This window comes from Magallana gigas, chromosome 2 (assembly GCF_963853765.1).
Source record: "Magallana gigas chromosome 2, xbMagGiga1.1, whole genome shotgun sequence".
Classification (NCBI taxonomy): domain Eukaryota; kingdom Metazoa; phylum Mollusca; class Bivalvia; order Ostreida; family Ostreidae; genus Magallana; species Magallana gigas.
Window position 1 is genome coordinate 20540230 of NC_088854.1, and position 13991 is coordinate 20554220.

Genomic DNA, 13991 nt, shown 5'->3' on the forward strand with positions numbered 1-13991 from the left:
CAGAAGGCCTTTTATTCATGAATATAATACCATCTATTTTATGCATATAAAATCGATGACTTTATTTTACGGGAAAGGGTTATCTTAATTTTGGTCGGGATCGGCCTGCGGCCTTCTTTTATTATTTAAGTCTGGAAGCTCGGGATCAACATCCTTTTCCAAAAGTTGCTGAATAGGAGTAGGTTGAAAAATTGTATGGGAGTATTTTTTTTAAATTATATGCTGTAAAGTTCTTGCATCCGCCTTAAATATATATGAAATTTCATTAACGGATAGACAAGTTAATTGTGTTTTACATTAATTTTAATCTGGCGTCTATATTTTCTATTGATGGGGCCGGATTAAAAGCAGGGTGTTATCAGTAGGCACTATACATATAATTTGTATTTTTTTTTTAAAAATCGTGTTTTTAATTTCAAGTGAGTTATTGTATGTGTATTGTTCATTTTAATGAGCGGAAATGCCACCAAAAAATGATAAGCGGAATTGCAGACACCACGAGGGGAAGGGATCAAGGTCAAAGAGGTCAAGACCCGAGCGATCAGCTCCATCCACTGACGATCAGGCATCTCAGGAACCAGGTCCATCACGAAGCAGGGAATGCGCCATCGCAATAGAAAGTGAAGATGTGGCAACCGTGAACCAAAGTTTGCCCCCAACACCTGTTCCTGCTTTAGCTATTCAATCAGGTACAAGCATTGGTGTTGAAAGTCAATACGTCGATAGCATCCATACATTGTTATCTAGCAATGTCTCTAACTCATTGAAATCAAAAATTATCAGTTCGTCATACATTGACATTAGCTTATTGCTTGATAATACTTCTCTGACGGAATCTTCAGAGAAAAGAATATTTTTTAATGATAAGGGTGAGTTGGTCACAAGAGAGGTAGTTAAGCCCAGCATAAAGATTCAATCTATCAGTAGATGGACAGGTGCATTTTTAGTTTATGCAAGTATCTATGCTTCGGCCCATCCAGAATCTTTTCAAGGTCTTCTGAAATATTTGCATGACATTAGACTAGGGGCATCAAGATGTGGGGAGGGAGATTTGGGCTGGAAGAAATATGATGAACAATTTAGACTTCGCCGCAGTATCGATCCCACCAAACAATGGTCTAAAGTAGACTATGAGTTATGGTTGATGTTTATGACATCATCTCCGCAATCTAAAGTTACACTTAGCCCAAATAGCCCAGCATTTAACAAGTGCTATAATTTCAATTTCAAGGGAATTTGTGACAGACCGTCTTGTCAGTACATGCATAAGTGTATAAGATGTTCAGGGGCTCATCCACAATACCAGTGTCCCCTTTCTAACCATGTGTTCAAGGCCACAAATCGCCCCAGGGCACCATTGCAGGGACAATCCCAGTTTAGACCCCCTGTGTCACACCCAACACAAACCCCAAGACCACAAAGATATATGGGCCCTAGGAACTTCCCCTATTAGAGCTAAAGTGTTAGATGAGTATTTACAATCATACCCAGACAAATATGCTGCTAATTATTTAAAAAATGGTTTTTCCAAAGGTTTTGAAATTAATTATACTGGCCCAAGGTTTCATGTGTATTCAAAAAATCTCAAGTCTGCAACTGAACACCATGATCATTTGATGGATAAGATAAATAAAGAAATTAAGCTGGGCAGGATTATGGGTCCTTTTGACCAACTGCCTATTTCCAACCTTCACATTTCGCCAGTTGGCATTGTTCCAAAATCGGATGAGGGGTGGCGAATGATAACTCATTTATCCTACCCTAGTGATCGTGGGATCAATGACTTTATAGATCCAGATTTATGTACAGTTCAATATGCATCTTTTGATGGTGTAGTTGACATGATTGCCAGTTTGGGAAGGGGTGCCTTGATAGGGAAGATGGATGTTAAAAGTGCATTTCGTTTAATTCCTATCTATCCAGGGGATTTTGATTTGTTAGGCTTCTCGGTAGATGGCTCATATTACATAGACAAATGTCTTCCTATGGGATGTTCTATAAGTTGCAAAATTTGGGAAACATTCGCAACTTTTCTACATTGGCTGACACAGTTTAAGTCTGGGCTGAATACCTTAGATCATTATTTGGATGATTTCATTTTTGCAGGAAGGTGTGGAAGTCAAGAATGTGCAATACTTATGTCTACTTTTAGTCACTTAGCTAAAGAAATAGGGGTACCACTAGTTCATGATAAAACTTCAGGCCCAACAACTAAGTTAATATTTCTAGGTTTTGAAATAGATACATTGGAGATGATTATTAGGATCCCAGAAGCAAAGGTAAATATCCTTAGGAACCTAATTGAGAGCTTTTTAGGTAGAGAAAAGGTTAGGTTGCAAGAAATGCAATCATTAGTTGGAATGCTGAATTTTTTCTCAAAGGCAATCAGGTCTAGTAGAGCCTTTATTCGAAGAATGTATGATGCATTTAGAGGGGTTTTTAAGCCACACCATCACATAAGATTATCAGTTGGAATTAAAAGTGACCTTAAAGCTGAAGCGCCGCGATTTAAATAGCCAGTTAGAACATTCAATACCGCTTAGAGTCCTAAAATCGGGGGTTACTCTAAAGGTTCGCTATGCGTGACTGATTTTAGGCGAGTGTGGTCGAGATGTAAACATCTCGGGGAGTACGTGTCAAAAGTAAAGAAACGGGAATTCCGAACTGAATAGCAAAAAAAATAAACAAGTACCACTCTTATCCACAAAATAACATGAATTTCGTGCAGACATAGTGTATATAAAGAGATACACTGGCCATTTCTCTTTCTTTCGAACACGGTCGCGTACGTTCACAGGTATAGACGAATTATAGAAGAAAGTACATTGAGTGGATTCCTGGCGATACAGAAGATAGCGAGTATAGTTGCAGCACCCGAATACGATACAAAGTAAGTAAGAAGTGTTTCCGACACTATTCCTAAACAATTTCCACATGTTTATTAGTTTATAAAAACTAACTCGTCATGCAGCCATTATCCGTGCTCGAACTGCTATAAAGTGAACACTGCGCAAGACCGGTATTCTGAAACCGAAAGTTCGATTAGGGGAGAAGTAATTTATAAACAGGGAAATTTCTTTGAAGTCCCAAACGCAAAAAGATAAGTTACACATAATTGTTTTATGTATTATTAGCGTGAAATCCAATGCGCAATCAATAAAATAACACCTTTTCTTATTATTTGCTTTTGAAATAATATATAAGATGTATGTTATCCCACCTCAATTTACGCGATTCACATGTAATTTGTAATGTTGCTTATAAGTTATATGATATCTGTCATGTTTTGCACAGTGCATTCATTGCCGTCTTGACTATGCATTTCATTTTAAATGAATGCTGTTACTTACAACGTGAGCTTTGATTAAGCTATGTTTACTAATTCTATATTATTTTTACGATCTCGAAGCATACTTTTTAAAACTATATACTGGCCTTGGATCAGTCCTTCACCTATACATGTATAGTCGCATGTAGGAGAAGGGGATCAGACTGATCTTATACCACATGGTTACATGTACAGTTAGTTTTTGTTTGTATTTAGGTTGTATAGGTTCACTCCAGCACGTTATTTTATGAGTAATAGTTGTGTTACAATGCACTGGTGAGAAATTGTTATTAGCCTATGCCAGTATATTTATAATGACTTTTATCTGGACATCATATACCCGATTTATAAATTTTTTGCAGGTTTCTCATCTTTTGAACATGGAAGACCAACTTGTGGAGAATATGGAGATAGATGAAGATACATGTAATTATAGCTCAGAGGTATATATTATTAAATTTAAATGAAGATGGTTAGTGCCAAAAGCCATTTAACAATGTATTTATACAGCATGTGAATAACAGAATTGAATATTTATATATTTTTTAATTATGATGCGTTTTTGCAGAGTGTGATATTTAGACCAGAGACATAAATAACATGAATGTTATTTATATCTCTGGTTAGACTACTACCGTTGCACACACTAGAAAGCTCAATTGGTAGATCACATGACCAGTAGATTCAGGGTCCCAGGTTCTAGTCCTGGTCTCGTCTGTCATGATATTTCCATCTTACTTTTATAGTATTGAAATCTTTTCGAATTTACAAATTTAATAGTACAAAAAGGCAAATTTACATGTGATTTACTTTGTGCGTGATGATGCTTCTGATATATGAATGTGTCTGTTCCTCTCTCATAGGGAATATACCCTCTTTATTCAAACAAAAATAAATCGTAATACATGTACAAATCTCATAATGCCTAATTAGGTTTTTAGTTGGCTCAATGAAATTTATCAAATTTTGATAATATAGTTAACCAATATAAGATCTTTGAAAATTAGTCTCTGAGCAACAGGCTATTAGGAGATGCTGTTATGTTATATGTATATTCCCCCTAGGAGGATGATGAAGTCAATGAATTGATAAGAGAGATATTTGGTGATGAAGAATCATTGGAAGAGGAGCATGAGGAGGAGTATGAAGATGGAAATGAAATGTGGAATGAGACACGGTATAAACTATGTATCAATATACAAAAATAGAAGATATAATAACCTGGACTTAGCATTCATATGTACTTGATATTTGTTTACATATATAATATTTAGTTTGCTACAATGTATGCTAAAATTACCATAAATGAACCCATTATAACATGATTCAGTAAGTTGTGTAATAGTACATGTTTTTTTTCTAAAAATATCATAAGTTACATGTGATTATATAAAACTGTATCAATACATGTATTTCTAGAGAAAACTATGAAGATGAATACTCTCTTCTGAGAGAGAGGAGATTTGTTGTCGGTGAGGGTGCTCTCTTGAGTCTCATCAAGAGGACAACATGCGAGCAGTGTGGGGAGTCCATAGACCCGTCAACAGTTGTTGAAGGAGAAAAGATACCAGCAGGAGTGAAGTACAAATTCCTTTGCTGTGTAAGATTACATAATACTCCTTATTGATAAAATTCTAATATTTGTTGATTACATTAACTGAATTGTCATACATTTATTTGATTTTGTTTGAATTGATACAAAATGTATCAATTAATGCACAATTAAATATAGTTGTGGTATACAAAAGTTTCTAAAAGTTTTTTATGACTTGATAGTCTTCGTATTTTTCATGGTTTGGAGGTTTTGATGATTAAATTTTTTACTCTATGAATAAATGTCTAATTATTTATGTTCAGACACCACATGTACATGTTTATCCTTATGTATATTAATTTTTAGAATGGCCATCCAGGAAAATGGATTTCCACACCATTTTATGGAGGCAGAAGCTTCATTAGTATTTTACTCCCAACTCATGGTGCTTCTTACAGGTAGGGAGCTAATTAATATTAATATGTATATGTTCTTGATTGTGCTTTAAATTTTGACATTGATTTCATATGAGATTTGTGTTAGAAAACTTATTATGAAATAGGATCTAATAACCATTTTTTACCATTACAATTTCTAATTGCCTAATGGGTGTGTTTATTACCATATTTGCAGATGCATAAATCAGACAGGCCATTATATACAGTTGTGAACTCATGATAACTTCAAATCTATTCAGAAACTTTGTCAATATTTATTAAAAGCTTTGAAGCTGAGAGAGAATATGGTTAATTCCTTATGATATCTGTCATGTTTATTTACATATATATTATAAATCAATGATATTGTACACTGTTAGCCCATATGATATATATACCATGTTGAATCCTCTGCCATTCTACTGTTAATATGCATGTACCTATGAGTCACATGGCTTCTTTTGTCAATAAGGAATAAAGAATATGCACAGTGTCTGTCAGGGTATCCTTGATTACGTTATGGATAATAATACCGGTTTTTTTTTTACAGTTCTTTGTGAATATTTTTTAGGTGCTTCTTGGGAAAAATTTGCCTTAGGTGCAAAATTTATAAACCTTGTTGTTGGATCTTCCCGCCAATTTTACAAGATGCAACTTCAGTATAGGGTAAATATTATCTACCGATATAATAAATTTAGTATTTATCTTGAAGTTAATAGAATAAAATGATACATCTAAACAGAAAAACAAAGAAATCCTTTTTTACATGCTTTTTACAGACTGCAATAGAGGAGAAGTTCCATAAGCACATTTCAGAGGTGTACAAGAAGTTGGGAGGTTTACCACTTAGTGTGGCTGTAGATGTACGATTTGACTCACCTGGTAAATATTTAAAATTATAAATTACTAACATTTACAACAACTTAGGATGAAGTGCCAAACTAATATCTGCCTGTTGTACATTTTTACTTTTTTTAGAAACTGTGTTTAATAATTTTTGATCAGGTATTTCCCAATAAATTCCAAATGATAGAATTTTAAATCCCAAACAGATGTTTCCATTATTATGCTTTCAGGATTTTGTGCAAGTAGATCAACTGCAGTATTTATGGATTCTAACACCAAGGCCATAATACACATGGAAGTAGGCGATTCCAGGGAAGTTGACAGGCACAGTTCCAAGATGGAAAGGCTTCTCATTGACAGAGGACTACAACATCTACTCACTGCCTCTCCTCTTGTTATATGGGAAATCATATCTGATGCTAGCAGAAACATAATTTCTTTGATGAGTAAGTATACATCTGTGTGACAAAAGGTTGATTTTATGAACAGAATTGCAAATACATTATCTGTCTTACTCAATTATACATGCAACTACAGTTACTTTATAATGCCTAGCTGTTGCTACAGTGTCATATTGCATCATTTTCTTGAAAATTCTATTGACATATTCAGGGAAACATTAGGAACATCAGCAAATACTAGTAATGTTAAATCATAAAATAATGTACATGTATGTATGCAATCATAAAATCCAAAAAATGACTGCTACTCAACATTTAGTTTCCTTGATATTTGAATAGCGTGCATAAGTCTTTTTAATGATTTGAAATGTTTTGACATTTACTCACTATCTCTTATACACCCTATTAAACAATATGACACTATAATTTTCATTTTAGCCCCGAGGGTGATGTGAAACTGTATTGCATGATTCTAGGACCAATAATGAAATGAGATAAGAATTAACAATTGTGTATTATATTTTTAGTACTCCCTATTTCTATAAATAAAATTGATTGTAGAATCAGACCCTTACAAGCACCTGCAGCACAGCTTGGACATTTGGCATAAGGCCAAAAAGCTCACAACATCTCTTTCTGATATTGCCAAGACACCAGGATGCAGAGGACTGTTGCAATGGATACGGCCTATTGTGAATCATTTTTGGTGGTGCTGCAGTACTTGTAAAGGCAGTGTCGAGCGTCTGTTGAAGAGGTGGATGGGAATCCTGTACCATATCAACAATAAACATGTGTGGGCAGGTGGACGGTAAATATAATTTAGAATTTTTATCTACATAATTATATCATATACTGTACCGATCAGACCCAACCTAACCCCAGAGTAAACCTCAACTAAACCCCGGGTTTACTTTCGGAGTTTACTTTTGGTTTACATGGGGGTTTGCTTTTTAAATATTTGTGTCCGATCTGGGTTTACTTTTGGTCCACTCTGGGTTTACTCTGGTATTGCTTTTGGGGTCCAATTTACCCGCTTATTTGTGAAGCAGATCTGTCTTATCTCTTACTTATCTTACTGTCTGTAAGCCCCACCCCTTGGCCCTTGTATATTCTAAATACACACATAGCGTCTGCTTTCTGGGGTCTATTTCTTATCAGGGTTAACTCTCTGTGACCACTCGGGGTTTATTTTGGGTTTATTCAGGGTTAACTTTGGGTCTGCTCTTGTAAACTCAAGTGCACCCAGAGTAAACCCCAAAAGTAAACTCAGGGTTAAGTGTGGGTTTACTTTCTTTTAGGTTCGTTCTGATTGGTTTCTTCTTCTTTCATAAGCAACAAACTATTAATTCTTATTTCTGACACCATTTTATGTAGTAAAAGATTGGACACATTGATAAAAGATATGGGTACTTAGTTATAATTTAATCACTCTAGTTGTCGACATTCTGAGGAACACGAGACCGAATGCAGCAATTGGCTCCAGAGAGACACGGTGGTTTTCAAGAATCTACGGTTAGTTAATTTCTTTTTTCAACATTCAAAATTAAAAAATTTATGTGCATATTGAATCAGTCCATTTTCATGTACCGATAAGTCTACAATACTTTGCTTCTTATTCTATGCTGTAAAGGTTTATGCATTTAATTCATTGTGTTTATATGATCTGACTGAAATGTATTAATCCTTTTTCTAGGATGTTGGTAACAAACAGAGATTGGTGTGGAAGCATGAAATTTTACACCAACTGTCGACAAACCTGGGCTGTGGAAAACTTTTTTAGCCATACACTCCTTCATTACTGTCCAAAACAGAAATCCTATGGTTATGACGCCTATCATATTAGGAACATGCTGGCTGTCATGGACCACAACAACCACCTTGGAAGGATGCCATTGGTTGGACAGGATGGAGAAGTGTATGCTAAAGGCCAGGTATCCAGGAGGACCAAACAGTGGGTTGCATATGAGGAGAAAGCACCAAAAGATTTTAAATATATTCCAGGTTAGAAACGTAAAACATTTGTGAAGCCGAAAAAAAATGATTTAATTAGAATCTGTATTTGTTTAAATGTTAAATCACTTTAATGGAAATACTTATGTAGAGCTGTCAATCAAAATACCATTTATTTATTTTAGACACACCATAATTAGTCAGATTTTCTCATAGCTTTTAAATTTTTGATTGCATGTCATTAGAAATTCTTTCACATTAGAACATTCATCTATTGTAAATCATAGGGCATGGGTCATCTCCATGTGATTTTCATAACTACAATGTTTATGTGAATTACTTATACATTGTATCTTGAGGTACATCATATGCAGAGTCATGTACATTCATTTACTTTATATATCCAAGTACACTGTATACTGTACAAATTTACATTCAATTTTTGAAATACTTATCACCAGGTACCGGTATAATTTTTCAGAACTGATGGCTGCTTGCATGAGAGCAACATATGGTGTTTCTGAAACCAAGTTCAGAAAGAGTAGAAAATCCATGTCTTTGGATTCAATTGCCAAGAATCTTTCTGGGGAAACAAATCCGGGATCACGAATCCTTTTAGCCAAGATGCAGAGCAGAAAAAAGACAGGTGAGAATAAATGAATTCATTCAATATTTATTCAGAGTCATCAGAATTAGCAGAATGGTAACCCCTGTATTGTCCGCTTGCCTCAGGAAAACGTCTTCTCACGGCAACACAAACACAGGCAGGAACTGGTATTCGCCTTCCAGCTCCCAGTCGCTCATGTTGCCACAGGACAAAGTTTCTGTAGGCCTGGTTTCTGAATGTGGACAGTTGATAACTAGGATCTTGGTTGGTCCGAAAACTCCAATTCAAAATGTTGGCAACCTCCAATACATCATGCCTCAAGCACAAATTTCTGAATTCGGGTTTTGAGGTGATGCATGGAAATTGCCTACAACAGATGTTCATGCGGGGATCATCAAAACTTCGACATACCCCACATGAACACCATTGCACATTTGAATTAGAGTTTTCATTCCTTCCACTATCCTCCATCTGCCTCATTAGAAAAGGTCTTACAAAATCTGGTTCGGCAGCTGTCATGATTTTCACTCTTTGCCGCAGTTCGTCAACAGGCATACTGTCAACAGCATTCTATAAAAAAAAAAATTAAAAACTGTGATGTAAAAAAAAATATCAAAAATTTGTTTTCTGTGTATCATTTTGTGAAAAAAAATCAGTGAAATACATTTCATACCATCAACGAAACACTAAGCTCTTGGTCATTGATATTTTCAGGGCCAGCCGCCAAAGAAAGCTGTTGATTGCGGCTTACTCCTTCATTCTGGATCACATTACGACTGCTGTTTGACGCATATGGATGGTGTCGATGCTACAAAATACAACAAAATATTATTCCCTCTCTATCTAGGAGGACCTCATCGTGGTGGGAGGGTGAACATCAGCAATTGGTGGCCAACACTCCTAAAATTTACATATATACATGTACTTACTGTGCTCACAGGCCTAGTTTGGGTTGACTTGTACTGGCAGTTTGTGTTGTTACAATTACTGCACGGTCTCCGCTTGCATGCACAACTTTTGCACTTCCCTCTGTTATCACAAGGACAGCATCTCTACAAAAAAGATTTGTATATTGAATGTTTCAGGATTTTTTTATTTTGAGTGATATTTATATATCTTTCATACTGGTGTGTAATAAAACAATACTTCTGTATATGCATATATTGGGCCTTTGCCAATTATTGTAATTGTGTTTGTCTCAATGAAATATATGTATTTATATTTGTGCTTCGAGTTTTGAATTGGTAGATATTATAATCTATAATTAGAAATTTGGGATCAATCATTCATCAAATATTGCACATAAACATAACTACATGTAAAGTTTTTATGATTATTTGAAGAGATATTAGGCCTGTTATTGTCAAAAACTATAAAGATTTCAGCATCAGTAAACTCATTGTATAAAAAAGTAATTTGTCATCATACTTCTTTTCCTCTCTTTGCCTCCCCCAGTCATTATTGTAGAGACAATACACCATTTTATTGCAGTCAAAAATATGACCGTTTAGGCCCATTATTTCAGCTAGGTAAATTCTTGTTTTTGTAAGAATATTTTGAAATTAATTTCAATTCACATGCACCACAGCATATTTTAATTTTTTTATGTGGGGGGGGGGGGGGATGTGATAAAGAGGTGGGATTTCAGTCATATGGAAATTGTTTACGTTATGTATTTTAGTAAAATTTTCCCCAAAGAGTTCAAAGTCTCTAAAACGATTCCTTATGGGGGAGATATGATCCGCCCGTTTGTTTTGTTCATTTCCCACTTTCATTTTGAAGAAATAATTACTGCTCCCTGATCTGAATTCTACAAACGCTTGAAATCTGCAAACGTCTCATGGACTAAGATGTTTTGATTTCATGGCTGCACGAGTCAGAACGTGGCACCTGCGTATTATTATAACTGTAGGAACATGGATTTTATCAAAAGTGTTGCGTGCATTGAAGTGATTTGCTTACTTGTGCACTAGCTGATGATGCCATGTCTTTGCCTGGTCACCCAATTCTTCGAAAATATTATTCCGGTACTCGGGTGTGTATCGTACTGGATCGATATACTCGAGTGTTCGATACGTATTCGCGTGACCACGCAGCTCTATTTTGGAAAGCAAATGCATTGAGGCATGACCATACACATAGCGTATATACCGATTCTAGACTCTGCGTTAGTTCATTTACTTTGGTATCTAAACTGGCTATTTAAATCGCGGCGCTTCAGCTTTAAAATGTGGCTTGTGTTCTTATACCACTTCAATGGGGTAGCATATTTTCCTGATACTGTATGGGAAGATTCTAGCATTTTGCAATTATTTACAGATAGTGCAGGCTCAGGTCATTTAGGTTGTGGGGGTTACTTTAGGGGGAGTTGGTTTTTTCTACAGTGGCCAGCTCATTGGAACAACCAAGACATTTTGAGGGACATGACTTTTTTAGAGCTCATACCTGTAGTATTAGCAATAGAGTTATGGGGAATTAGGTTGCAACACAAAAAGGTTCAGTTCCATGTGGATAACCTTTCACTAGTAAGTGTCATCAATACCCAATCTTCCAAATCAAAAAGAGTTATGGAATTTGTAAGACATTTGGTTTTTAGACTTATGATGAACAATGTTATATTTAGGGCAAAACACATATTTAGCTTGGATAACAAAGTTGCAGATTCTTTGTCTCGCAAACAGTGGTACCGCTTCAAGAGGTTGGCACCAGAGGCACACACCAGACCAGACCCAATTCCATTAGAATTAGTCAACATGATTTACAGATTCAAATGAACAAATTGTTAGATGCTTCAATCTCCAGCAACACCAAGACATCTTATGAAACAGGGCTAAGATCATTTTTTAATTTCCGGAGAGAATTTGGGTACGAGATTTTATGGCCCCCACCACTCAGGGACGTTGTTCAATTTGTTTCTTATTTGTCACTTAAGAAATGTTCTTATGCTACGGCTAGGTCTTACTTATCATCCATTAGTTTTCAATGCAAAGTTCAAAATTTGGTTGATGAAACAAAAAACTTCCTTGTTCTGAAGGTTCTTGAAGGTATGAGAAGAATTGGTAGGTCTGCTGATGCAAGGTTACCTATAACCTTGGAATTACTCAAACAACTTGTGGAGACTTTACCAGGTATTTGTCATGATACCTATGAAACAAAGTTGTTTCGAGCTGCATATTTATTAGCTTTCTTTGGTTTTCTCAGAATAGGGGAATTTGCATTGTCTACTGGTAATGGTGTTCATTCAATATTGCAAGTGACAGATGTACAGTTTCAAGCTAATTACTCCAAGCTCTTGGTACTCATAAAAAGCTCAAAAACTGATCAGGATAGGAAGGGTGTTTCTCTGGTCATTGATAGAATTGAGGGAATTTTGTGTCCAGTAGCAGGTTTGATTGATTATCTTGCTGTTCGACCAAAAATTAAAGGCCCATTGTTCATTCATTTGGGAAAGAACCCTCTTACTAGGTATCAGTTCTCAGCTATTTTAGAAAAAGCACTTCATGTTCTTGGAGTTGAGGGACATTATAGGGCCCATTCGTTTCGTATAGGGGCAGCCACTTTAGCATTTGAGGCTGGGTGCACACAGGATCTTATAATGGAAGCAGGCCGTTGGAAGTCTAGGGCATATAGGACATACATAAGATGTCCTATTGGGCAGATGTTAGGAACAAATAAGATGTAATTTTTAAAAGTACTCAGGTTCAATACTTATTCTTGCTGGAATTGTAGAGGTCCCTGAAGTTACAGTGTGGTGTGTGGGCTCATCTATTATCAAGAATGCTATGATGGCATCAGTATGCAGACCGGGGGGATCAAATCTAGGACTGGATAGATTGAATATGAATATTTGGTGGCAAGGATATTCAGGTTTGAAGTTTTTGGAGCTGAAAAGAAAGCTCTTTTTTCTAACACAATATGAAGAATCACCAGACTACTTAATTATTCACTGTGGGGTGAATGATATTGGGGCTATTGATCCGTTTTCATTAATTCAAAAAATTAAAACCCACTTACAATTTATTAAAGTTCAATTTCCACAGTCCACACTTGTTTGGTCACAGATGCTTCCACGAAATAAATGGAGGTATTCTAATGATAACAAAGCAATGGAGAGATGCCGTCTCAAGGCCAATAGTATTGGCCTTGAGACGAATAGGGTAGCTGCCTCATCAGTTTTAAAATTGGGGGGTTGTTACATTAAGCACCCTGATCTGTTGAGAAACATGTCCCAATTTCTGATGCCTGATGGCGTCCATCTCAACGAGTTAGGAAATAAGCTCTTCCTCAATAATTTCCAAGGGGGATTAGAATTCTTCCAGTCGCAACTGGGGCAGGTATATCCTTAAAACTTGTTCCAGAGAACATTGGTTCGTGGGGGCTTTTTTCAGTTGCTTGGGTGCTCCCCCATGTGTGGGATGACTGCGAACTCTCCTTTAATTGTTCGCTGTCATGTGGCGCTTGCGCACACCAAAGCAACTGAGGCCTATATAAGCTTTGTATTATTGTGAAGTTGTCACCATTGAACTGTGAAGGGGGGTAAAATGCTAAACCATTTTGTTTGTAAAATATTTGCTTGATGTGGATTCACATTGTTTTGTGCATATAACTTACATTTAAATAAGTAACCACCCGCGGTTTACCCGGGGTGGCCATTTAACATATGTTGTGTGTTGTATAAATTTTGATGCATTTGTTGATTTTGTATGGGTTTGCCCAAAAGTTGTGTGTTTATTGGCATCCCACAAAGTAATATGCCACGGCCAATGTTCGCCAAATAAAACTATAAAATCACATATCTTGTTCTTATTTCCTTGTATAAATAATACCATCTATTTTATGCATATAAAATCGATGACTTTATTTTACGGGAAAGGGTTATCTTAATTTT

General features: G+C 35.9%; 2 protein-coding genes and 1 non-coding gene across 5 annotated transcripts; 2 read left to right on the forward strand and 1 right to left on the reverse strand.

Annotated features, from left to right (window-relative positions):
• Positions 1–27: 27 nt before the first annotated feature.
• Positions 28–12785, forward strand: LOC136273232 (uncharacterized). The gene is made up of 2 exons (XM_066077628.1): positions 28–689; positions 11785–12785. The coding sequence occupies exons 1-2, from the start codon at positions 461–463 to the stop codon at positions 12783–12785; spliced, it is 1230 nt and encodes a 409-aa protein (XP_065933700.1). The 5' UTR covers positions 28–460.
• Positions 2484–10329, forward strand: LOC117691615 (uncharacterized). Of its 3 annotated transcripts, XM_066075513.1 has the most exons (13): positions 2484–2890; positions 3691–3771; positions 4393–4505; positions 4748–4928; positions 5229–5320; positions 5871–5965; positions 6079–6181; positions 6352–6591; positions 7108–7354; positions 7981–8058; positions 8240–8547; positions 8978–9142; positions 9818–10329. In XM_066075513.1, exons 5-13 carry the CDS (start codon positions 5230–5232, stop codon positions 9841–9843), a joined length of 1353 nt encoding a protein of 450 aa, XP_065931585.1. In that variant the 5' UTR covers positions 2484–2890; positions 3691–3771; positions 4393–4505; positions 4748–4928; position 5229; the 3' UTR covers positions 9844–10329. The 3 variants fall into 3 exon arrangements, with proteins under 3 accessions (XP_065931585.1, XP_065931586.1, XP_034325373.2); XM_034469482.2 differs by lacking the exon at positions 2484–2890 and having other exon boundaries at positions 3162–3771; positions 6376–6591; XM_066075514.1 differs by lacking the exon at positions 7981–8058 and having other exon boundaries at positions 2484–3771.
• Positions 9154–9912, reverse strand: LOC105348686 (uncharacterized). Its single transcript, XR_010710854.1, has 2 exons — positions 9777–9912; positions 9154–9673 (listed from the first exon to the last, which is right to left on the reverse strand). It is a non-coding gene; the product is annotated as an uncharacterized protein (transcript).
• Positions 12786–13991: the final 1206 nt, after the last annotated feature.

What these genes read in the sequence shown, in the direction of transcription:
- LOC136273232 (XM_066077628.1), top strand. Translation starts at nt 461, where the DNA reads ATGCCACCAAAAAATGATAAGCGGAATTGCAGACACCACGAGGGGAAG. An exon ending in TGCTTTAGCTATTCAATCAG is followed by an intron (nt 690 to 11,784) that starts GTACAAGCATTG and finishes TCTCGCAAACAG; the next exon opens with TGGTACCGCTTCAAGAGGTT.
- LOC117691615 (XM_066075513.1), top strand. Translation starts at nt 5,230, where the DNA reads ATGGCCATCCAGGAAAATGGATTTCCACACCATTTTATGGAGGCAGAA. An exon ending in AGATGCAACTTCAGTATAGG is followed by an intron (nt 5,966 to 6,078) that starts GTAAATATTATC and finishes TGCTTTTTACAG; the next exon opens with ACTGCAATAGAGGAGAAGTT. An exon ending in CATGTGTGGGCAGGTGGACG is followed by an intron (nt 7,355 to 7,980) that starts GTAAATATAATT and finishes TAATCACTCTAG; the next exon opens with TTGTCGACATTCTGAGGAAC.